Genomic DNA, 23,764 nt, shown 5'->3' on the forward strand with positions numbered 1-23,764 from the left:
TTATTTTATTTAGCACTTATTAATTCTAACAATAATTAATAAATATTAAATAAAACAAGTTTTAGTTATTTTTTTTTTGTCTTCCTAATATTATTGATATTTTAAATATTCTATTAATTAATTATTTGTTTTAAACCTTGTCAAAAGTTTATCTATGCTTACAAATAATGCCATTAAAAAACTTGTTCTTAATAGTTATTTTATTGTTAATTAATATAAGAGATTTAGTTTTAAGACTCATAAAATTATCAAAACCTTCTAAACAATATAAAGTTCTAACATCCTCACATTTAGAACTAAACAAGGACTTAGATAAGTCTAATTGAAATAATCCAACAATATATAACCAAAGATTGAGTCCAATGCAACAATAAAATTGAGTAAATATTAGACTCTAAATATTAGTTTGTCAATTGGAGAGGGTTGTTTTTCAGATTGCAGAGGACAGAAGATAAGTCCAAGAGAGACAGCTTAGTGTTCAACTCTCATGCAAAAAGAAACTGACTATAACACACTCTCTCTCTCACACACACACAAAACAAGTTGCTATTGTTTGCTACTTCCAACTTTCAACCAATTAATCATCAGATTCTGCCTCATCCCTCAAGGTAAAAAAAAAATAATAACAGCAGCTTTTCATGATCTTGCAGAACTGGTAGTAGTACTAGTACTCAGTGCTATAGAGAAAGAAAATTGTAAACCTTTTTTGCTGTGAACAAAAGGATTTCTACTTAAAAGGGGTGAAGAAATTAAACAAGAGAGGTTCTCACTTCTTGTTACCTTCATTATTGTTATGGTTCAAATAAATATTGGTGTTAGTTAAATTAAATTAAATTAAATATAGTAAATGTGAGGTTGGTTAATAAAGGTGAAGGTGAAGATGCTTTATTGCATAACTTTATCTTTGCGTGTTGAACAAAGGAAAGGCAAGTCATGTTTACGCCATTAATAATAAGGGAGCTACTCAAATGAAGATGCAAAAAACATCTTTTTATGAAGATGCTTTGTATAAAAGTGTGATTTATTGATTTGGCCACACTTTAAATAAAAACAACACTTTTATAACATATCAAAATCTAACCCTACACTCCATCATCTAAGGGTCAAAAAGAAAAATCATCACATGAAGATAATTATAATATCTTCATGGGAGTACCCACCTAATAATAATATATTTTGATTACAATATTGTTAAAAAAGCAATATGGAACTGAGAGATTCTTTTGGGTTTTTGGTTTCTTTCTTGCTTTAGGGGGAAGAGGCTCTATTAGACTATTACTATTACTCTCCCCTTTTGCTTTTTATTTCTTTCACATCTTCACACTCACTTTTATGTCTTCTTGGGCTAACAAAAAAGAAGAAACAAACCTTCCTTACACCAATATTTTCTTCATTTGCATCATACATTGCTGACAAGTTCCATTGTCCTTCTTCTGTGTGTATCATCAAAATAGAGAGAACAAACAAGCAAACAAGAAAGAAAGTTTTGATTTTTGCATCTGGGGTGAACACTTTCTGTGCTTCCTTATTCCAACTGGTTTTGTTAGAGTCCATTTCACATTGTGGCATGCATAACTTTCTTTTGAGTTGGAGAATCATACATTAATCTCTTTTGAGTTCTGAGAAACTTGAGTTGTTGTAGTGAGTTCTTAGTTCATTGAAAAAGAATGGCAGGAGGTGCACCACAACCAAAGCAAGATGAGCAGCCACATCCAGTTAAAGATCAGTTACCACATGTTTCTTACTGCATTACAAGTCCTCCTCCATGGCGTAAGTTTAAACCATTTTTTCAAAAATATTTACTTGATGTCATTTGGAATCAATAGACTTTTGCTTATCTTTGTTAACGTTTTATTGATTTCTACTAATCTGATTCGACTAGTACATTGAAAAATCAATATGTATTGGTATTGAATATGATAATTGAGTTGTGAAATTCTGATGCGAATGAAGCTGAGGCAATCCTACTTGGTTTCCAACATTATCTGGTGATGCTTGGCACAACTGTTCTGATTCCTAGCTCTCTAGTTCCACAGATGGGAGGAGGAAATGTAAGATTCATGAATAGTATGCTTTTCAAATTTTCAATCTTATGTGGTCCAATTCATAATAAATCTAACAAACACTGCAAACTTTTGCTTATTCTTTTTCTTGTTTTTGCTTGAATAGGAAGAGAAGGCAAGAGTGATTCAGACTCTACAATTTGTAGCAGGCATAAACACATTCTTCCAAACATTCTTTGGGACTCGTTTACCTGCAGTTATTGGTGGATCCTACACTTTTGTTCCAACAACTATTTCAATCATTTTGGCTGCTAGATACAGTGACATTGTCAATCCTCAAGAGGTTATAAGTTTTTTTTTTTTTTTTTTGTTCTGTTTCTGTTATGTCATTATTATACTTGCTTGCTTGATTTGTAAACAAACATGGCAGAAATTTGAGAGGATAATGCGTGGAACACAAGGTGCCCTTATTGTTGCTTCAACCCTTCAAATCGTTTTCGGCTTCAGTGGCCTTTGGCGCAATATAGTCAGGTTAATATTTTGCTTCGTCTAATTTTGACCATGACAGATAAAACAGAATGGAAAAATTCTATACTACTCATTGTTTATCAAATTTTATTTCATTCTATCAAGGCCATGATTAATTACTTACTACACAATCTTTTTGAATAAATGCTTAAGGTTTTTGATTTGCTTGAGTCTCTTGAAATCATCTTAATGAATAATTTTCTTTCTTGTTTTATTTAGGTTCTTAAGTCCTCTCTCTGCTGTTCCATTGGTTGCTCTCTCAGGCTTTGGACTTTATGAATTGGGATTTCCAGTGGTGAGTGCATCTTGAACAACTAGTCCTTCTTTTTTTCCTTCATGTACTTTATGATCATAAGCTGTGATTCCAACTCTCCTGATTGTGTGACTTTTGAATTTCCAGCTTGCAAAATGTGTGGAGATTGGTTTGCCAGAAATCTTCATCGTCGTAATATTTTCGCAGGTAATCTATAATCTTTTCTGATATCAAAATATACAATTTGATTTATCTGTATGAAAATTAAATTCTCTTCTTAAAACCAATTTACCTTTTGAGTGGTGACTTTGTTGATGCAGTACATTCCCCATATGATGAAAGGAGACAAACCAATCTTTGATCGATTTGCAGTTATATTCTCAATAGCAATTGTATGGATCTATGCTCATCTTCTCACTGTTGGTGGAGCTTATAAGAATTCAGCACCTAAGACTCAAATCACTTGTAGAACAGATCGTTCTGGAATCATAGGTGGTGCTCCTTGGTAAGAACAATAATGTGGTTCCCCCAATAACAAGAAATCTTCATTTTTCAGAAGCAGTAAGCTTTGTTGCTCACAAAATGTATTAATATTATAATTCAGGATCAGAATCCCATACCCTTTTCAATGGGGAGCACCTACATTTGATGCTGGAGAATCTTTTGCTATGATGGCTGCTTCCTTTGTTGCTCTTGTTGAGGTTCTTTTTTAACATATCAGTAGCAGTTTCCTTCTCCGTTTCTTGTGTTATTTGTACTCCATCTTCCCTCGGATCACAAATCAACGAAAAAAATGAGTTGACTTGATGTCCAAGAAAAGATCAGTACAAAAATCATTTCCCATTCTTGCATACTTTCTTGATGATTGTCTTACAATTTTTTTTTTTTGGTAAATAGTCTACTGGTGCTTTCATTGCTGTGTCAAGGTATGCAAGTGCAACACCAATGCCCCCTTCAGTTCTCAGCCGTGGCATCGGTTGGCAGGTAAACACAAATTATGGATCAGTAATACTCTACATGATCCTTTTCTGCTTTAAGTTCTGTCAGCTTTTTTGATAATTGCAATTTCTTATGGTATCAGGGAGTGGGAATTTTGTTATCTGGAATCTTTGGAACTGGAAATGGATCATCAGTTTCTGTGTAAGATTCTTTTTTATTCTGTAAATCAATTCCTTGTTCTTAGACCAATATTAATTCATTGTTGCCTGTTCTCCAGAGAGAATGCAGGACTCTTAGCTTTGACACGTGTCGGTAGCCGAAGAGTTGTTCAAATATCAGCTGGATTCATGATCTTTTTCTCAATTCTTGGTAAGTATCTAACATTACTATTAGCAACTCTAATGTGATGTGATTATTCTAGCACATTTCTGAAGCTACATACTTATATTATGAAACAATTGTTTTATATAGGGAAATTTGGAGCAGTTTTTGCTTCAATTCCAGCACCAATATTTGCAGCTTTGTACTGCCTTTTCTTTGCATATGTGGGTATGTATCATCAATTTAAAGAATGTGGGCTCCTATTATCATAAACACTTTGATGCTTTCATTCTTACAATTTTGTTGTTCCACAACACAGGCTCTGCAGGTCTGGGTTTCCTTCAGTTCTGCAATCTGAACAGCTTTAGAACTAAATTCATCTTAGGCTTCTCAATTTTCATGGGATTCTCTATACCACAATACTTCAATGAGTACACAGCATTCAAGGGCTATGGTCCTGTCCACACTCGAGCAAGATGGGTATATAAAGCTATATTAGGTATATTAACATAAAAACAATTGGTATAATACTTATAATAGTGCTGTTGATATGTTGTGACAGTTCAATGATATGATGAATGTGCCATTCTCATCTGAAGCATTTGTTGCTGGTATATTGGCAATGTTGTTGGACGTGACACTGCACAAAAAAGACAACCAAACTCGCAAAGACAGAGGAATGCATTGGTGGGACAGATTCCGTTCATTCAAAGGAGATACAAGGAGTGAAGAATTTTACTCTCTCCCTTTCAACCTCAACAAGTTTTTCCCATCTGTCTAATATTTCCGACCATGGTTAAATTATGATGTTTGGTGCACGACATTTGTAACTTAAAAGTTAAGAATCATTATAATTTCTTCATTCTTAGCTTCAGATTAATTAGCAATATATGAATATGTTCAATTTAAGGCAGGCTTTTTCTAGTTGAGAATCTGAGAGATAATTCTGCAGTTTTGGAGATTCTGTTTTCTCTGCTAAGCTCACTTGGACTACTATAATTTTTGTGCAATTCATTGGATGCGGCCAACATAAGTTCTGTGAAATACGACGTTATAAAATGCAGATTAATTATTTTGACACCTAAAATAATAGCATTACCCTTTCCTAAATTGAAATCCAAATCATGGTAGATTGGAATGTAAAATATCTGATGTGATGATAGATAGATCCTGAAAGCTCCCACTCCACGCAGCATCTCTCGTAACAACTGACAACACCACATTCAGTAATTCAAATACTTAAAGACAAACCATATAAGTAGAATTACAGAATCAAACACAGCATATAGTAATATTACCAGTTTTTAAACATGAAAGACTAAACCTATTTTAAAGGGCCGCTAGGGACCCATAACCAAACAAGTAGTTCATAAATTTGGAAACTACTAACAACAGAACATCCAGTTGTAATGCCATCCTCACTTAAAATCCACCACGAAGACGCAGCACAAGGTGGAGGGTGGATTCCTTCTGGATGTTGTAATCGGCTAAGGTGCGGCCGTCCTCGAGCTGTTTTCCGGCAAAGATCAACCTCTGCTGGTCCGGGGGAATTCCCTCCTTATCCTGAATCTTGGCTTTCACATTGTCAATGGTGTCCGAGCTCTCAACCTCAAGAGTGATGGTCTTTCCTGTCAAAGTCTTGACAAATATCTGCATCCCACCACGGAGACGCAACACAAGGTGGAGAGTGGATTCCTTTTGGATGTTGTAATCAGCCAAGGTGCGACCGTCCTCGAGCTGCTTTCCAGCAAAGATCAACCTCTGCTGGTCCGGGGGAATTCCCTCCTTGTCTTGGATCTTTGCTTTGACATTATCGATGGTGTCCGAACTCTCAACTTCCAGGGTGATTGTCTTTCCGGTAAGGGTCTTGACGAAAATCTGCATTCCACCACGCAGTCGGAGGACAAGGTGAAGGGTGGACTCCTTTTGGATGTTGTAGTCAGCCAAGGTGCGGCCATCCTCAAGCTGCTTCCCCGCGAAGATCAACCTCTGCTGGTCCGGGGGGATTCCCTCCTTATCCTGAATTTTGGCCTTCACGTTGTCGATGGTGTCGGAACTTTCAACCTCGAGGGTGATGGTCTTGCCGGTGAGGGTCTTAACGAATATCTGCATGCCACCGCGAAGACGGAGGACAAGGTGAAGGGTTGACTCCTTCTGGATGTTGTAGTCGGCAAGGGTACGGCCATCCTCCAGCTGTTTTCCGGCGAAGATTAGACGCTGCTGGTCGGGAGGGATCCCTTCCTTATCTTGAATTTTCGCCTTCACATTATCGATGGTGTCAGAACTCTCGACCTCGAGAGTAATGGTCTTTCCGGTGAGGGTCTTGACGAAGATTTGCATCTACAACAACAACCGCAATAAGAAAATCTTGACGGAAATCATTCATGCATGGTAAAAAACGGATAACCCATGCTAACCTAAATTGAAAGAATTAATCGATGTATTTCTCCGGCTAGGGTTAACAGAAAAATTCATTATCAGAATCAAAAAACTCGATTTCAGAAAATAAGCACCAAAAACAATTGATTCTTGCGTTGAGAAAATACAGCTATGAACCGCCATCAATAGGGATCCGATCTATGAATTACGAGTACAAAAGAGATAATAATAATAATTTTTAATCCAAAAGAAATCATAGGCGAGGTAAAATTTCTGAGGAAGGAAGAAAAATTAAAACCCTAGAAACCTAACCAGAGGAATCAAAGGGAACAGAAGATAAAGAAGAGAAAAGTACCTTGAAGGAATTCGGGGAAGCACAAAAAGGAATTAAATCAGCTTAGAATGAAAATGAGGCCGGGGGTAAGGGCATATTTTATAGCAGCAGGAAAGGCGGTGACCCCCTATTCACGGCAACGTGACAACAAAAAAAAAAACAAATCAATCCTAAAAAAGGGTCTTAGTAGTTGCCGAGTTGGGCTGGGCAGTGGGCACTTCTAGAACAGACTTTAATTATAAATTATTTTTTATTTTTTATTTAAATTTTTTTATTAAAGATTTTAGTCAAGTCAATTTTTATCGTCTTTAGTTGGAGTGTGCATGGGTCGGGTGAAACCGGATTTGATGTGACTCAGACCTGACCCGAAATATATATCGGGCCTATTTGTTAGACCCGAACCCGGCCCTAAACCCGATGAAACCTATACACTTTCGGGCCACGATTATATCGGGTAGAAACCGGGTGAAAATCGGGCCGTTAACATTATATTACCTTAATACCTTCTTGTAAGTTAGCATGTAAAAATATCCAAATTTTTAAGACTCCAACCATTGTTTGACATGGTAATATTCACTTAGAAAAATATAACAAGAACCAACTCTTCTCTAAAATTAAAGCATAACCATAATTAATACTAATATTGTCTAATAAAACCAAATATTTAAATCAATACAAATAATACAATATTATGCATTAGTCTAAAGTCTTATGCATTTTAAACATAAAACATTAACTTATAGTCATATATATAATGACTAATAACACAAAATATTAAGGTTTACAATACTTAAATTCCACATAATAATAGCCATCATCCATCACTAATAATACAAAATATTAATTATGTATGATAACCGGGCCACCGGGCCGATTTCGGGTGACCCGAGCTATGACCCGGATCTGACCCGAAATAATGATCGGGTCTATTTTTGAGACCCATACCCGGCCCTAGACCCGATGAAATTACACCAAATTAGACCCAAAAGTGTTCGGAACCGGACCGGATCTTCGGGTTGGGCCAGGTCATGCACACCCCTAGTCTTTAGTCAAGTCAATTTTTATCGTCTTTAAAAAAAAAATAAACTATCATTTCTACCTATGAAAATTTAGAACGTTAATAAATTTATCTATAAATAAATAAAATTATTTTTCTACTCATAAAAATAAATTTTCATTAAAAAACTACCTAAACCCTAAAAAGTTATTTGAAATTTCTAAAATACTCTCTAATATAACCTAATTCTAACTTTTTTTTTTATTTCACACCACTACTTTCCCAATTCTAAGCCCACCATCATCCAAATCTTTTTTCATCACCACTTTCATCTCCAACTACCACTATCACTGTCACTATCACCACTACTGTCATCATCGCCTCCTTCTCTAATATCTCAGCAATAGTGGTAGCTTAGTAGTATCAATTCCAGCGACCTCCAGCAGTAATGGCGACAAGATCTTTGCATCATTGCCGTCCTTTCCGCAGCTGTGAACGTTCTCTGTTTTTCTTCGCAAGCACGCATGAGGTCCTGCATAGTGGTGGCACTTTTGATTCCTTGAGATCCGCTTCGATGACCCAATCCTTGGTCTTCATGTTTTCTTTTACAAAAATATCGTCGACTTTGATTGGGATCATCTTCGACAACAGCCTTTGATGACCCAATCCTTAATCTTCATGTTTCCTTTTACAAAAATATCGTCGACTTTGATTGGGACCATCTTCGACAACAGCCTCTGTGCCAACGTTTCGACCTTGAAGCGCTGCTTACGGAGCTTCGAGACTGGGATTGGGGGTCAAAGATTCGACAATACGTTGTTCTCGTGATCTTTTTTAATTTTTGTTACTTCATTCTCTAATTTTGCATCTCTATAATCTAACTTATTTTTGAATTGTAGATTTGTAATTGTTGAATTTGAATGATCCACTTCTGTTGTTGGGATTTGAATTTGTGTTTGTAGTTATGCTGGTTCTGTTGTTGAATCTATAATAATATGATTCTATTAAGGCATTGTTATTTTAATTTAAATGTGAAATTCTAAATCTGAATACTCTTCCTTTTCAAAATGAATTTTTTAACAGTAATCAAGAACTTCAAGTTTCTCTCTTACTCTTCCTTTCTTGTTCGATGGTGGTGGTAAAGAGAAGGATTTGAGGATGAAAGTGGTGATGAGAAAAGATTTGGTGGGATTAGTGGTGTGGAGTAAAAAGAGAAGTTAGAGTTAGATTATATTAAAGGGTATTTTAAAAATTTTAAATAATTTTTACATTTTGGTTAGTTTTATTAACAAAAATCAATCTTTTATAAATAAAAATGATAATTTTATTTATTTGTAAATAGATTTATCAGCATTTTAAATATTAAAAAAATCATTTTCTATTCAATTACATGGACTCTTTTATAATAAAATATTAGATACTTCAATTGATACTTTAACATAATTATTTAGTCATTTAGTAATTAAAATTGACCATAAATTTAAAGAACATAATATTAAAATTAATTTGTATAACAAAATAAAAATTAAAATTAATTTAGTAATTAAACTTTGTTAGAGTGTTAATAGAAGTTGGAGTAAATAGTTAAAGAGTCCTGCTAGGGAGTCAATGGACTATTTGTACAATGTGTACAATGGGCGAGTTACAAAATGAACATCTCTCATACTATCTAGAATAATCATCCGAGTACTAGGGATAATAAACATCTCAGGTCATGAAACCACTCATCCCAAAAGCTTAAACTGATTTTGGGGTTCACCAATGATCAAACTCTTAGTGTGTGTTTGGATTACAGTTTGCAAACTGGAGTTTGCATAAAATTGATTTTGTAAAATTGATTTTGATGATAAGTTAGTTTGGGTTAACGTGATTTATGTTTGGTTATTTTTATATCAAAATTGATTATAGTGAAATAAATGTTGTTTGGATTATACTACTCAAAATCACTTTTAGATGAAAAATTACTAAAATAGACATCAATTTTATATACCTGCAAAATCAGAATACTATAAAAAATAATATAAAAAATATTTATCATATAAATAAAATAAATACAATAAAAAATAAAAATATAAAAGAAAGTACTATAAATTTTATAATGTCACACAAAAAGAAAATATTCTATAATTTTTTTTAGTATCGTCATTACTCTTTAACTTAGTATTATTTTAGACTATAAATTTTCATTATTTATGACTCTATTGTTACTTATAATTAATTTTTTATTTATTTTGTCCTTTTTTTATAGGATCATAATTTATATTAGTCAAAATTTTGATAATAAACATAGTATATAATAATTATAATTACAAATTTTACAAAGTCAAAATAAAAAATAAAAAAAGTAATACAAAACAAAAATAGAGTACATCAAAGAATAGAAAAAAAATTATACAGATAAGAAATAATAAAAATTCCATAAAACCAACAACATATATCATATGAACAAAAAAATACCATAAAACATAAATAAAATTCATATGAATAAAATCAAATAAAAATAAATAAATTTCAATTTGTTAGTGATTGAAATAAATCTAAACGATTTTGATGAAAAAAAATGGAACTAAAAAACTATAAAGAAGTAGAAAGAACTACAAAGAATGACGGTGAAGATAATAGTTACTCGTATCATTCTTATAGAAGAAAATGAAGGGTAGGGTTGGTAAAAAAGAAATATTTTAGCTTCTCCTAAACGTGAAACGTGAAACGTGAAATGCAGAAGCTACAAATTTGAGCTTCTCATAAACGTGGGTTCAGAAGCAGAATCAATTCTGCGTTCAGAAAGATAAAAATTGCCAAACATCAAAGTGAAACTTTCAAGAAGCTCAAACGGGCTTCTCTCCTCCCCAACGTGTTTGCCAAACACACCCTTAACCTTTCGGATCTAAAACTCTAATATCATGTCATGATACCACTAATCTCAAAAGCTTCATTTGATGGAAAAAGATAACACTAATGGTTATATCTCTAATACTCTCTAAACCTCAATTGTACATATTGTACAAATATTCCATTGGTTCCTCATACTTTTCCATAGTTAAATTAGTCCCTAAAAGATCACCTAATCTCCAAATTGATTCTCGAAAAATTAAATTAATCAAAATTGTCCTTGAAATATTTAAAATTAATCACGTTAGCCCCTCCGTCTATTCTATCACTAACGCCGTTAAATTTTGCTAATTGAGACCCCTTGATGGGCCCAAACCATTAGAAAACCGGAGCCTAACCCAACAACTCAACCCGACGGTCACATACTCTCCTAGTCTCCTTCTCCTCTACGCATCTCAGCCTCCTCAGTGATTCAAACTATTGTATCTGACTCTTCTTCCATTTCATCAGTCAATGCCTCAGCTTCACTAAAGCTATAATTTCTAAGGACCCTATTCACATTCATGTCACCATGATCATCAATATCATCTCCTGAGTTATTCATCTTACTCTCCTTACTTGCCCAGCTTCAAACTCAACACCACCATTCCGATTGTGATGAAAACCATTACTTATATAGGCACCATCATCATCATCATCACCACCACGAGCACCACCATCATCAACACCATCACCAAGGAGAGCTCAACCCTGTCACAACCCACGCACCTTATTTGCTTGCAAGAGAAGAGCATCTCAGCAATACGGTCCCTTCTCAACCTAAACTCCTTAGGACAATCAGAAGCTACCACTCTCAAATATGTCAGAAGAAGATGAACAAGACCTGAAGTAACTCCTCCCTGATAGAATGACTTTATGATGCTCATTCTCAATAAAATTTCTGAGAGACTTCAATCCAGATACCAGCAATAGGAATAGCTAAAAAATGAAATCACCCACCCATCAAAATTTGATTTTTTCTAGGGAGCGAAGATTTTGTTCAACAACAATGAACGCTCAAATTTGTAAATTTATTATTTTAATGGTAGTGTGCCCTTGATTTGGCAAGATTCGATTGAATGGTCTTTGTTCTAATTTGACAGTATCTATGAAAGACCGACACAAGCAGAGCAGATTGGTGCAAGTTGCAGCGGAGGAAGAGACCACGTTCCACCAGAAGCCCGTGGCAGTGACTGAGGAAGAGGGCGGAGAGGAGTTGGATGGCCCAGCGACGGCGATCTTTGCGACATTAGGCAGAGGGTGTTTAGCAAAGCAGCAGCTACCTATTCACGCCAAAGAGAAATTGCGGGCAAGGATCGGCGGCGTCGTGGTAGAGGAATGTACAGGGACCGACGGCGACGTAGAACACCTTACAGGGTGGCGACGTGGTGGAGCTTCAGGTAGAAGACGGAGAAGCTGTTAAATGTGGGAAGAAAGAAATTCTATTCTTTGCTCGATTTGGGTTTGGTTTGATGCGGGTAGGATCTGGGTTTGGATTGGGTTGTCAAGCTAACGTGCCACGTCAATAAAATTTAACGTTGTTAGTGACAGAATAAATGAAGGAACTAACATAATTAATTTTAAATTTTTTAAGAATAATTTTGATTAATTTAATCTTTCGGAGATCAATTTAAAAATTAAGTGATTTTTGACTATTTATTCGTAGAAGTTGATTAAAGATTTTTTTTTTTTTTTGTGACTAGTTGATTAAAGAAAATGAGAGAGAAACAAACATTACATTGCAACATGTCAAACTAAAAAGTCCCTCCTTCTCTGTTAAGATAAGAACAACTCTCTTAAGATTGTTAACAAATGGGAAAACCAGGGAAAAATACCATAGTTCCCATCCAAGGCACGTAATCTTAACAAAACTCAATATCTTAACACCTTCAATTTTATTATAAAAATCTCATGTGCACACAAAAAAATTTTAGCCACTAAATCAATATATTAATAATTAATTTTTAATATATATTTTATATTAGTGATTAATTTTAATATATACTTAATATAATTATTTTATTAATAATGAAAAAGAAATATTATTAGTACAATAAATGCTCTTGATGTTAGCCAAAAAAATACTCTTGCTATTGGAAAAAAAAAAGTTAATTATTATTAATTAATAATGTATTTAAACATTGGAATAAAAGTGTAGTTATTATCAATTAACAATAATGTAGTTAGATTAATTTTTTTTAATTAATAAAAAAACATGTATAAATTATTAACAAAATATGAGTATCATGATGTATATTATGAGGGTTGCAAGTTTAATAAATATTCTACGAAGAACTAGAATGATTGTATGTCACTAGGTCTTCTAGTTACATTTAAAATTGCAAAAGAAAAGCAGTTGTTATTAATGATTTTATACCTACCTTAAACTTATTCTAAAAATTTGAGGCCTATGCAAAATTGATGAATACTCTTCCGATTCATGAACCACCGGTGACACTACCATTGAAAATTTCAATGGTATCACCTTGAACAACATGGTGCGATCGAAAAGACATATTGTCATCCATAACATTCTGCTTGTAAATGAAGAAATAACCTTCTTGTGGTAAATGAAATTGCAAATTCTGATGCAACTTTTGCAATTCTTTCCTTAACTCTCTAACGTTATCCGATGCATTCACTTCCACAGGTATCTTATTGGTCTCTGTATTTGGCAACACCATTAGCTTGAGCTTCTTCGAAGCACTGCCACTACCGCTGCCGCGGCTACTAGCCACAGCTGAAGTTGTAGGCGATGGTCTCAGACTCACGTCAATTTCAGACTTGTCTGAAATGTCACAATCTTTCAGTAGCTGATGATCGTGTAATTCTGTTCCTGTTGCATGTAAGAGAATCTTGTTTGTCGATACACCTTCCATTTCTTGAATCTTTTCTTTCAGTTTCAAAACGGTGTCGGTTACGTTCATTTCCACGGGAACGTGTGCTTTAAATGAAGCGATTTTCAAATTGAGATGGACCTTGATGACAGCGGGAGACAAGTCGCTCATTATTGCTGGTACATCTTCGATCTTGATCATACCAGCAATGGGCGACTTGTCTGAGTCCGCGACGACGAGTTGGATGTGCGAATTGTTAAGAATGTCGTACTTCCAAACGTCGCCATCGTCTTGGAGAATATGGCCGTTGAAAATGAGAGTTTGTTTTGCAATGGGAATGCCTTGATACTTGTGCACCTTTTCTTTGATCTCAAGAACACTGTCGAAGTATCCAATTTCAATGCAGAAGGTTCTCCCTCTTTGGATATCAAAATACACATCCATAGTGTTGGGTGAAAGAGTAAGTGAAATTTGTTAATGGCTGTTGTTTTTTGCCGAGTCAAATTGACAATAGAATAAATCTCTAACAGAATTTTGATATGCTCTAACTTCATGCTGATATGACTTATTCAGTTTCCTATATTTAAGCCTTATTCTACAATTAGTCATCAAACACAATTAAATATGTGTTTGGATTAAAATTTAAAAACAAAAGTTTGTATAAATTTGATTTTAATTAAAAGTGTATTGGTATTAACGTGTCATTTGTGTTTAGTAATTTTTATATTAAAATATATTATAATAAATTAAATATTATTTAAATTTATTTTTTAGTATTCTAAATATTTTTTAGTACTCTTTTAAATATAAATTTTCACTACTTATAATTATAATATTATTTTATGTTAATTTTTTATTTAATTTAATTTTTTAGTGGGATTAATAAAATTATAATATAAGAAAAAAATTTCATATAAACTAAAATAATAACATGCACGAGAGAATATTAGAAAAAATATTATAAAAAAAATAATAAAATTTATAGTATAAATAATGAAGGGCAAAAATTTAGTAGATAGAAAATCAATTTTTTAACTAATAGTCTAATAACAAAAATGAACACAAAAGTTATAATTTTTTAGTTTTTGATGAATATGAGGCTAATTTATATAAATAAAATGAATGAGAGAAAGTGTTACGTAAATACAATATTTTAAAAAATCAGATGCAAATGCAACAAACTCAATTATATGTAATCCGTGACTAGGGGTGGTAAAGCGGGCCGGCCCGCTCCAACCCGCCCTATAAACGGGGCGAATCGGCCCGTCCCGCCAATTAAAATGGGTTCAAAATGCTAGCCCGCCCCACTTTATGGCGGATTGGCGGGTTGGCGAGTTAGCTCGCTTCTTTTTTTTAAAAAAAATAAAATTCATTAAAATTAACCAAAAAATAATAATTAAAAAATCAAATACAAATAAAAAATAGTCAAATTATACTATAATTTTTTACTATTTTTTTTTAAATTTGTAACTTCAATAAAATTGTTCAAAATAATATTTGCCAATAGAATCATCTTTATATCTAAAAATAAGTCACATAATTTGAGCATATATACAAAATTGTAAAATAAAATAAATAAAGTTAATAACTAAAAGAAAAATAAAAACAAAAAATGAAAAAAAGTATTTAAAAATTCTATAATTATTAATTTTATAATAGTAATCGCACTTTTTATTTAATAAATAAATAAATAAATAAAAATCTTCGACCCGGCGGACCGGCCCGCCCCGCCCCGCCAAAACCCGCCAATTTGGTGGTGCGGGCTTGGCGGGCTTTTTTAATTTGGTGGGCTCCAAATCCTAACCCGACCCGCATTTTTTAGCGGGTTTAGCGGATCGGCCCGACGGGCTCGACCCGTTTTGCCACCCCTATCCGTGACACTCTAATACAAAACCTGAATACACCTAATCCAAACCAAATTAAATTTATTTTATAGTTTGGTTTTTAATCCAATCCATTGATCCACATTCAAATTCCAAAAAAATCCTAATTCTAAATCCATTGATCCACATTCAAATTTAAAAAAAATCCTAATTCTAATTGCATAAAATAGGGGTGTGCATAGGTCGGGTGAAATTGGGTTTAATGTGATTCAGACCCGACCCGAAATATATATCGAGCTTATTTATTATACTCGAACTCGGTTCTAGACCCGATGAAATTTATACACTTTCGGGCCACGATTATACCGGATAAAAATCGGGCCGTTAACATTACATTACCTTGATACTTTCTTATAAGCTAGCATGTGAAAATATCCAAATTTTCAATACTCCAACCATTATTTGACATGGTAAAATTCACTTAGAAAAATATAACAATAACCAACTCTTCTCTAAAATTAAGCATAACCATAATCAATACTAATATTGTCTAATACACCAAATATTTAATTCAATACAAATAACACAATATTATGTATTAGTCTAAAATCTTATACATTTTAAACATAAAATATTAACTTATAGTCTTATAATAACTAATAATACAATATTAAGGTTTACAATACTTAAATTTCACATAAGAATAGCCATCATCCATCACTAATAACACAAAATATTAATTGTGTATGATGACCGGGCCACCGGGCCGACTTCGGGTGACCCGAACTATTACCCGAACCCGACCCGAAATAATGATCGGGTCTATTTTTGAGACCCTTACCCGACCAAGACCCTAAAATCACACCAAAATAGTCCTAAAGTATTCGAGGTCGGACCGGATCTTCGAGCCGGACCGGGCCATGCACACCTCTAGTGTAAACCAGTTCACGCTTAACTCACGCACAAATCCAATCCTCTTCTCCTTCAGCTCTTCTCCTTCGATCGGATAGTCTCCCCCGCAGCCGGCACCAGAGCATGCAACTGGCACCGGCACTGATTTGTTTCCTTCAACCGTTCAATGGCCTCACCTCTGTTTCTCTTCTTCTGCCTTTGGTCTTTTCCGCTGTCGTCTTTACCGTCGCCGACTCGCCGTCACAGGTGTGGGCTTCCAGTTTCGCCTCTGCTCGTGCTTCTTGCCTCTGGGCTCTGGGTCACCGCCTCACAAGGTTAGTACCTCTGTTTCTCCTTCTTCTTACTTTGCCTCTGCCCATTTTAGTTGCTGTGCCATCATTTCAACAGAATAATATAAACTTACCTAGGAACCCTTATTTTGGTTTATCACTGTAGTGTGGCTTAAGAGGTATGATTTTTCCCTCTTTTTCTTTTTGACTATAAAACTGTGATAAACTTAAGTTTGGTGCATTTTGTTCCTGTAAGTTTTCAATTGTACAATTCTGTATGCAATGTATCAATGAACATAGCCAAAATTTCCTTTTTCTACTGTGTTAAGAACATCTGTTGATAGATCATGAGATGTATAATTATGTAAGGTGGAAAAAATACAAGTGGAAAAAATTTTGATTGATATACAACCTTGAACCCTTCTTACAGTTACCAAAATCTATATCTTGGGCTATGTCAAAACCCAAACCAATTGAGTTTATTTCCTTCTGGAAAGCTTCAAAACGTGTATCTATTCTTCTTTCCATTACTCTCAAACTTGAGTGAATAAAACCACTACACACTGAGTTAAGATGAAATTAAACCAAGTCAACGCAAATCTAAAAGGCTAGGTTTCAAAGTTTGTGTAATAATTTCATAATGGAAGTAACAAGGAAGAATAGAGGGTCATATAAACAGAAACTAATCCTTAGAGAACATTGATTATTCATTTGATTTATGTTCAATTAGAAGCTTATAGTACATAGGTTTCAGTTTCTATAGCATGCACTTTAAAGTACATTCTGATTATTCATTCCTAGATTCCAAAGCATGAACTCTATACATCAAAGTTCTGCCATCTAGAATTGGCTACTAGCAAAGAAACCAGAACTTGTACCTTCAAATCTCTATTAGGATAATTAATGAAAATTATGGACTTGCGTCTTAATTTTCTTTAACTTGCATAATATGTAATATCCCATTTGAATAAGACATTTGCGTAATATGCTGTTTCTATAGAACATGAGCACAAAATTATATCTGAATGAATTCATTTTTGTACTAATATTTGAAAGCTTTTGGTCCTAAACATTTTGAGCCCAAAATAAGTTCATCCAAATACACAAGTTATTTTCTGTCAGTAATTTATTGGTTTAGCATTTTGCATTTTTCATTCAGTTATTAGCATCAACAACTGAAACACTCATACATTATCCTCGGAAAATAATTGATTCAAACTGTCAATCTTAAATTGTGTCCTGAATCTCAGAAGTAGAAGTTCTTCCAGTCTTATGATGCCTCTTTAAGAGAAAGTAGATAGAGATTAAGGTAACTTATTCAAAATTTTGTGAGCATGAGCGACCAAAAGTTGGAAAAGTAGATTAGCTGTAATAAGGTTCACTCTCTTGAATTATGGATTGAGGAGAATCCTGTATGAAGCTGATATAGATCGAACTGAAATTAGAGACCTCTTTCCTTTATTGTACTTAAAACATTCTAGTTTAGTTGTACAATAATCTGGAAACCTCACATTTGGGGTTTGTCAACCCATATATCAGAATGAATTCCTTTTTGTAGTGAGCCATTATTTGTAGTACTAACTCCAAAGATACCGAGGCCAGATTCCAGAATGTTCAATGCAACATTTGGTAGTGTTGGGAAGGCTCTGCTTCCAACATAGCAATCAGCCTCAATTGCAAATTCTGAAACCTCACTTCCATTGTTGGAAGCCTGATTCCAACCCTGCAATAACGTTTCTTGCTTAGACAACTTCTTTACCAGCCTACTATCCGGATCATAATTTTATTCTTATTACTAATTACTTTTACAGTTGTAAATAATAACTTATATGAAATAGAAAAGTTGAACATGAAAGGTAACAATAAGGGTCAATGGTTAATCATAATTGCTTTGCTAGCTAATGATCCTTGGATTAAGGATTAGTGTTTAGTAGTAGTCTACAACAACAACAACAACAACAAAGTCTTGTCTCACTAAGTGGGGTCGGCTACATGAATCAAACGACGCCATTGTGCTCTGTCATGTATCATGTCTACAGAGAGACTGTTTACATGTAGATCTCGTTTGACCACTTTATGGATGGTCTTCTTAGGTCTTGCTTCCTCTGCCTTTCGCCCCTTGTCCATCTTTCATCTCATCCACCATCCTGACTGGATGTTCTATCGGTCTTCTTCTCACATGTCCAAACCACCTGAGACGCGATTCAACCATCTTTTTCACAATGGGTGCTACTCCAACTCTCTCCCTTATATCTTCGTTCCTTATTTTATCCAATCGCGTATGACCACTCATCCATCTCAACATCTTCATCTCTGTCACACTCAGCTTATGTTCGTGCTCTCCTTTAGCCGCCCAACACTCTGTACCATAAAGCATAGCCGGTCTTATAGCGGTGCGATAGAATTTACCTTTAAGTTTTAAAGGTACTTTTTTGTCGCATATAAAACTAGATGCACTCCGCCATTTTGACCAACCTGCTTGGATCCTATGATTTACATTCTGTTCAATCTCTCCATTATCCTGTATGATGCACCCAAGATATTTAAAACTTTTAACTTTTTTTAGTAGTCTAATTAATGTTAATTTAAACAAACTATCATGGTTCATTAATTAATTAAGGAGAAAATGACAAAAACAGCCGCTGGTATGAGAATACCTTTAACTTAGCCTTAGGACTTAGCTTTGTTGCGTCCAAACCCAAAGTCAAAATCGTAATGATATCCAAATCTTTCATTTTTGTTGTTTATAGATTTTCTTAATTTTCTTTTTGAACAAGTAACATTTATGTTTTAGTTAAATATTAGAAAATTCTCTTTTTATAAGAAAGGTATCTGATCTTTTTTCTGGTGACTATAAGAAATAAAGGTATCTTTATAAACGATAAAAACAACTTCTTATTAAAAGTTCTATAATTATATATAGAAGGAAGAGAAAATCGCAGTTCAATACCATGAATTATGATTATGGATTATGATAATCACTGGTTATTATTTGTGAATTTTTTTTTATAAAACTACGTTTCTCTATTTTATTAGTAATAATTATTATATTGTTGTTAGAGTATGACATGTATACAAATTCTACACTAGCTAGTTGAAAGGAATTAACTTTGCTCTCTTAGTAATAAATAACCATGCTAGTTAGTAAAAAATAATGTGTAAAAAAGAACAATAAGGTCCAACTATATGTAAGGTAGTAGTAAGCAGTAATAACTGAAATTAAAGAATAATAAAGGTTTTAATTTATTAACCTATAAATTCTATGTGTACTTACTTCTGTTTCTGTTCTGCATTATATATGTTTTGTATTATTTTCTGTATTATATATGATGTTAATAGCATTGATATTCTAAATGTTAAGAATTAGTTTGTGTTAATTTTAATATGTTTGGCACCAAATTTTGAGTCTGCAGGGATATATGACAGCAGGGATGTCTGCTAGCACTCAATCATCTTTTCCACCGTCAGATATTCGTAAAAATCGGTCAGTTGTTTGGGGTCATTTTGATGCAGAGAATGCTACCGAGAAGAAGGCCAAATGCAAATATTGTGGTTGTTTAATACAATATGGGAACAAAACCGGTTCAATGTGAGGTCATTTGAGAAGATGCAAGCAAAATTCTAATAATGATTCGAACAAAAGAAAAAAAACAATGACCACACCGACTATAGATGAGCGTGGTGTTTTAAATTCACCCAGTGCTTCCAATTTGACCAAGAGGAGGCTCGAAGGGCACTTGTGGAAATGTTTATTGGGGAAGAGCTACCATTTCGCTTCGTTGAGAGCTCGAAATTCCGAAGATTTGTGTATGCCCTACAAGCAAGATTCAAAGTTCCTTCACGGACTACATTAGCACGTGACATTGGAGCTTTTTATGCTGAAGAGAAGATGAAGTTGCAAAATTTTCTCTTGACAAATTGTGGTAGAGTATGTTTAACAACGAACATTTGGACTTCAATTCAAAATTTTACTTATGAGTTTGACAGCACATTTTGTTGATTTGGACTGGAAATTACATAAAAAAATACTTAATTTTTGCCAAGTGACAAGTCATTCAGTAGAGGGTATAGGAGCAACAGTTGAGTCTTGTTTAAATAATTGGAATTTGAATCGGATATTTAGTGTTACAGTTGATAATGCATCATCTAATGATGTTGCAATTAAATATCTAAAGCAGTGATTGAGTTCTTGGAATAGCATTATTTTGAATGGTGAATTTATTCACATGAGGTGTTGTGCACATATTCTAAACTTGATTGTAAAAGAAGGGTTGAAAGAGATTGATGAATCAGTCTTGAGGATTCGTAGTGCAGTAAAATATGTTAGATCTTCTCCATCTAGAGCCACTAGGTTTCAAAAGTGTGTTGAACTAGAAAAAATCTAATATAAAGGCTTGCCTTGCATGGATGTTGAGACTAAGTGAAACTCTACCTATCAAACGTTAGAGGTAGCTTTGAAACATCGCAAAGCATTTGAGTTGCTTGCTTTGAAAGACAATACCTATGTAGGAGAGATGAGTGGAGGAAAAGGGAGAGGTGTGCCTTCTGATTTAGACTAGGAGTATGCTTACTCCATTATACCTTTTTTGCAAGTGTTCAGTGATGCCACTATACGTATTTCTGGTACCTTATATGTTACTAGTGATATGTATATGAAGGAAGTATTTGCAATTGGACGATTTATTCGTCATTCTTGTGATTCTGTTGATTTCAGTACTATGTCCATAGCAGAAAGGATGAGGGTTAAGTATGAGAAGTATTGGGGCAATCCTGATTCGGTGAATATGTTGTTATTGATTGTTATCGTACTTAATCCAATGCAAAAGATTGAGTATGTCAATTATTTTTTGGATTATTTATTTGGAGAAGAAAAAAGGAGGCGAATTGAAGTCAAAGTTGTCCAAGTGCATAAAGTTACTTTATCAGCAATACCAAAGTTATGAGGAAGCAAGTGAAACTGATACGCAAGATGTTTAAGTCAACAACATTAATACCGATGTTCATGACATGGGTTTTTTTCTGCAAGCAACCGGTCGTAGAACAAATACAAGATCTGAACTTGATAGATATTTACAAGAAGAATGCGAGCCATACTCGCATAAGTTCGATATATTAAACTGGTGGAAGGTCAACTCAACCCGATTTCCAATTCTTGGAAATATGGCTCGCGAGGTTTTGACTATACCTGTTTCTGCATTTAGTACTGGAGGAAGAGTCCTCGATCCATACCGCAGTTCCTTAACACCTAGAATGGTAGAGGCTTTAGTCTGCACAGGAGATTGGCTTAAGGAAGATCTTTTCTCTGCTTTAGATGATGATGGTGAAGTTCTTCAACAAGTTGATCAAGGTATAGAATTTTTTTCATATTTCTTCTCATTTTATTTTATTTTTGTTTTTGTCGTCTTGCTATTTTAAAATTTAGGTATTAGTTACCAATTAAAAGTTGTTGAATATAAACTTGATAATTAATTTGATTCTCTTGACATATATATTTTCCTCTAATGATGGTGCTTGTTCTATGGCAGCATCAATTGATAATCTTGATGATGACTAGGTATGATTAGCATTCACATTTAGTTTAATACTTTCATTTAAAGATTTGTCTCAAAATGACAAAGGTATATTTTGTTATTTGCATATATATTTTTCTCAAAAGTTGTGGTTGTTTGATGATTTTGTTGGCAACTTGACATCTTTTGATATTTTGTGGTGTTGTTTTAGAGAGATTTTTTTATGGTATCTTTTTTATGTTTTGAGAATGATTAAATGTTATATAGATTAGCTATTGTCATTAGATTTATAAAGAACCAAATTCTAATTGTAATGAACCTATACACTTTAAAATGACTTTGGTATTAATTTTACTTTTAAAAAAAATTATGGTTTGAAAATTGAATTTCTAAAAACTGGTTTTAAAAGTGAATTTTTTGTTAAAAAATCTGGTTTGGAAATTGGATTTTAAAAGCTAGTTTTAAAACTGGATTTTTGGTTGAAAAAACTGGTTTTAAAACTGGATTTTCAAAAAAAAATCGAATTTTAAATTTGGATATTAAAAAATTGGATTTAAACCGATTTGTAAGTAAAACTGGATTTAAATTCTAAACTCGGTTTAAAACTAGTTTTTGTTTTTTCAAATCGATTTAGAATCGGTTTTTCTCTTCAATCTAGTTTTGGTTTAGTTTCATCTGGTTCTGAAGTGGATCCAGTTTGGATTCTTAAAAATCCAAACCATGCCCACCCCTATAATCCGTTACACCATTATGTTGAGAAGCTGAAACACATAAACCGCTGCACCCTGTAGCTGATTATGAAGGAGTTGGCTTACTATATAAACCGTGATACCTACAGCAGTTTCTTCAGAATGTAGCTGCTTAAAAAATGTCTGTGTGTGTTTGGCAAACGCGTTATAGAAAAGAGAAGTGATTCCACCTCTGAACATACGTTTACGTGATGGCTGGTTACTGTTGGAAAATTAGATGAGAAATTGGAAAATTAGATGAGAAATTTAGTTCATATAATATATGTTGTTAGTTTGATGAAATTTTTATTCTTTCTTATCTGAATGAGTTTTTTTTTCTATTCTTTGATATACTCTCTTTTTGTTTTCTAGAAAAAAAATTATTTTTTATTCGATTTTTTAGAATTTGTAATGGTAATTATTATATAATAAAAAATTAGTATTATACAAAAATGATTAAAAAAAAAATTATTAGACATAAAGAACAATAAATAATAAAAAAAAAGTTAATACGAACAAAGAAATAATAAAAATTACAAGAAATAATAATACACATGAAAAATTAGAAGTGAAATAATATAAAAATTATTTATCATATAAATAAAAAAATACAATAAAAGATAAAAATATGAAAGAGAGTACTATAAATTTTATAATGTCAAATAAAAAAAATTCTATAATTTTTTTAGTATTGTCAGTATTCTATAATTTAATATTATTTTAAACTATAAATGTTTATTATTTATGATTCTATTATTACTTATAATTAGTTTTTTATTTATTTTATACTTTTTGATAGGATTATAATTCATATTATGCAAAATTTTGATAATACCGTATTATATAATAATTACAATTACAAATTTTACAAACCCAAAAAAAATAATTTTTTATACAAAACAAAAATAGAGTACATCAAATAAAGAATAGAAAAAAATTCATATAGATAAGAAAGAATAAAAATTCTATAAAACCAACCACATATACTGTATAAACAAAAAAAATATAAAAATTAAAATATGAAAGAGAGTACTAAAAATAATAAAAAAAATTAAAATAT

At 33.1% G+C, this 23,764-nt stretch overlaps 4 protein-coding genes across 4 annotated transcripts; 2 read left to right on the top strand and 2 right to left on the bottom strand.

Moving 5' to 3' along the window:
- The first annotated feature begins 1,201 nt into the window (after positions 1-1,201).
- Positions 1,202-6,386, top strand: LOC112733953 (nucleobase-ascorbate transporter 6). The gene is made up of 14 exons (XM_025783095.3): positions 1,202-1,770; positions 1,954-2,051; positions 2,170-2,346; positions 2,434-2,534; positions 2,751-2,826; positions 2,932-2,991; positions 3,105-3,289; positions 3,389-3,485; positions 3,682-3,768; positions 3,866-3,924; positions 4,001-4,092; positions 4,195-4,272; positions 4,364-4,524; positions 4,607-6,386. The coding sequence occupies exons 1-14, from the start codon at positions 1,668-1,670 to the stop codon at positions 4,823-4,825; spliced, it is 1,593 nt and encodes a 530-aa protein (XP_025638880.1). The 5' UTR covers positions 1,202-1,667; the 3' UTR covers positions 4,826-6,386.
- On the bottom strand, positions 5,267-6,984 carry LOC112733954 (polyubiquitin). The gene is made up of 2 exons (XM_025783096.3): positions 6,779-6,984; positions 5,267-6,384 (listed from the first exon to the last, which is right to left on the bottom strand). The coding sequence occupies exon 2, from the start codon at positions 6,382-6,384 to the stop codon at positions 5,467-5,469; it is 918 nt and encodes a 305-aa protein (XP_025638881.1). The 5' UTR covers positions 6,779-6,984; the 3' UTR covers positions 5,267-5,466.
- A 6,079-nt stretch (positions 6,985-13,063) lies between these two features.
- Positions 13,064-13,906, bottom strand: LOC112733955 (ubiquitin domain-containing protein 7SL RNA1-like). The gene has a single exon (XM_025783097.1). The coding sequence runs from the start codon at positions 13,904-13,906 to the stop codon at positions 13,064-13,066; it is 843 nt and encodes a 280-aa protein (XP_025638882.1).
- A 7,567-nt stretch (positions 13,907-21,473) lies between these two features.
- LOC112735530 (zinc finger BED domain-containing protein RICESLEEPER 2-like) lies at positions 21,474-22,020 on the top strand. Its single transcript, XM_025785064.1, has 2 exons — positions 21,474-21,813; positions 21,992-22,020. Exons 1-2 carry the CDS (start codon positions 21,474-21,476, stop codon positions 22,018-22,020), a joined length of 369 nt encoding a protein of 122 aa, XP_025640849.1.
- Positions 22,021-23,764: the final 1,744 nt, after the last annotated feature.

Source organism: Arachis hypogaea, chromosome 3 (assembly GCF_003086295.3).
Source record: "Arachis hypogaea cultivar Tifrunner chromosome 3, arahy.Tifrunner.gnm2.J5K5, whole genome shotgun sequence".
In the NCBI taxonomy this organism is placed as follows: domain Eukaryota; kingdom Viridiplantae; phylum Streptophyta; class Magnoliopsida; order Fabales; family Fabaceae; genus Arachis; species Arachis hypogaea.

Excerpts from the sequence above, each read along its gene's own strand:
- LOC112735530 (XM_025785064.1), top strand. The coding sequence starts at position 21,474 with ATGGGTTTTTTTCTGCAAGCAACCGGTCGTAGAACAAATACAAGATCT. Across the intron at positions 21,814-21,991 it reads TCTTCAACAAGTTGATCAAG|CATCAATTGATAATCTTGAT; the intron begins GTATAGAATTTT and ends GTTCTATGGCAG.
- LOC112733954 (XM_025783096.3), bottom strand. The coding sequence starts at position 6,384 with ATGCAAATCTTCGTCAAGACCCTCACCGGAAAGACCATTACTCTCGAG.
- LOC112733955 (XM_025783097.1), bottom strand. The coding sequence starts at position 13,906 with ATGGATGTGTATTTTGATATCCAAAGAGGGAGAACCTTCTGCATTGAA.
- LOC112733953 (XM_025783095.3), top strand. The coding sequence starts at position 1,668 with ATGGCAGGAGGTGCACCACAACCAAAGCAAGATGAGCAGCCACATCCA. Across the intron at positions 1,771-1,953 it reads TACAAGTCCTCCTCCATGGC|CTGAGGCAATCCTACTTGGT; the intron begins GTAAGTTTAAAC and ends ATGCGAATGAAG. Across the intron at positions 4,093-4,194 it reads GATCTTTTTCTCAATTCTTG|GGAAATTTGGAGCAGTTTTT; the intron begins GTAAGTATCTAA and ends TGTTTTATATAG.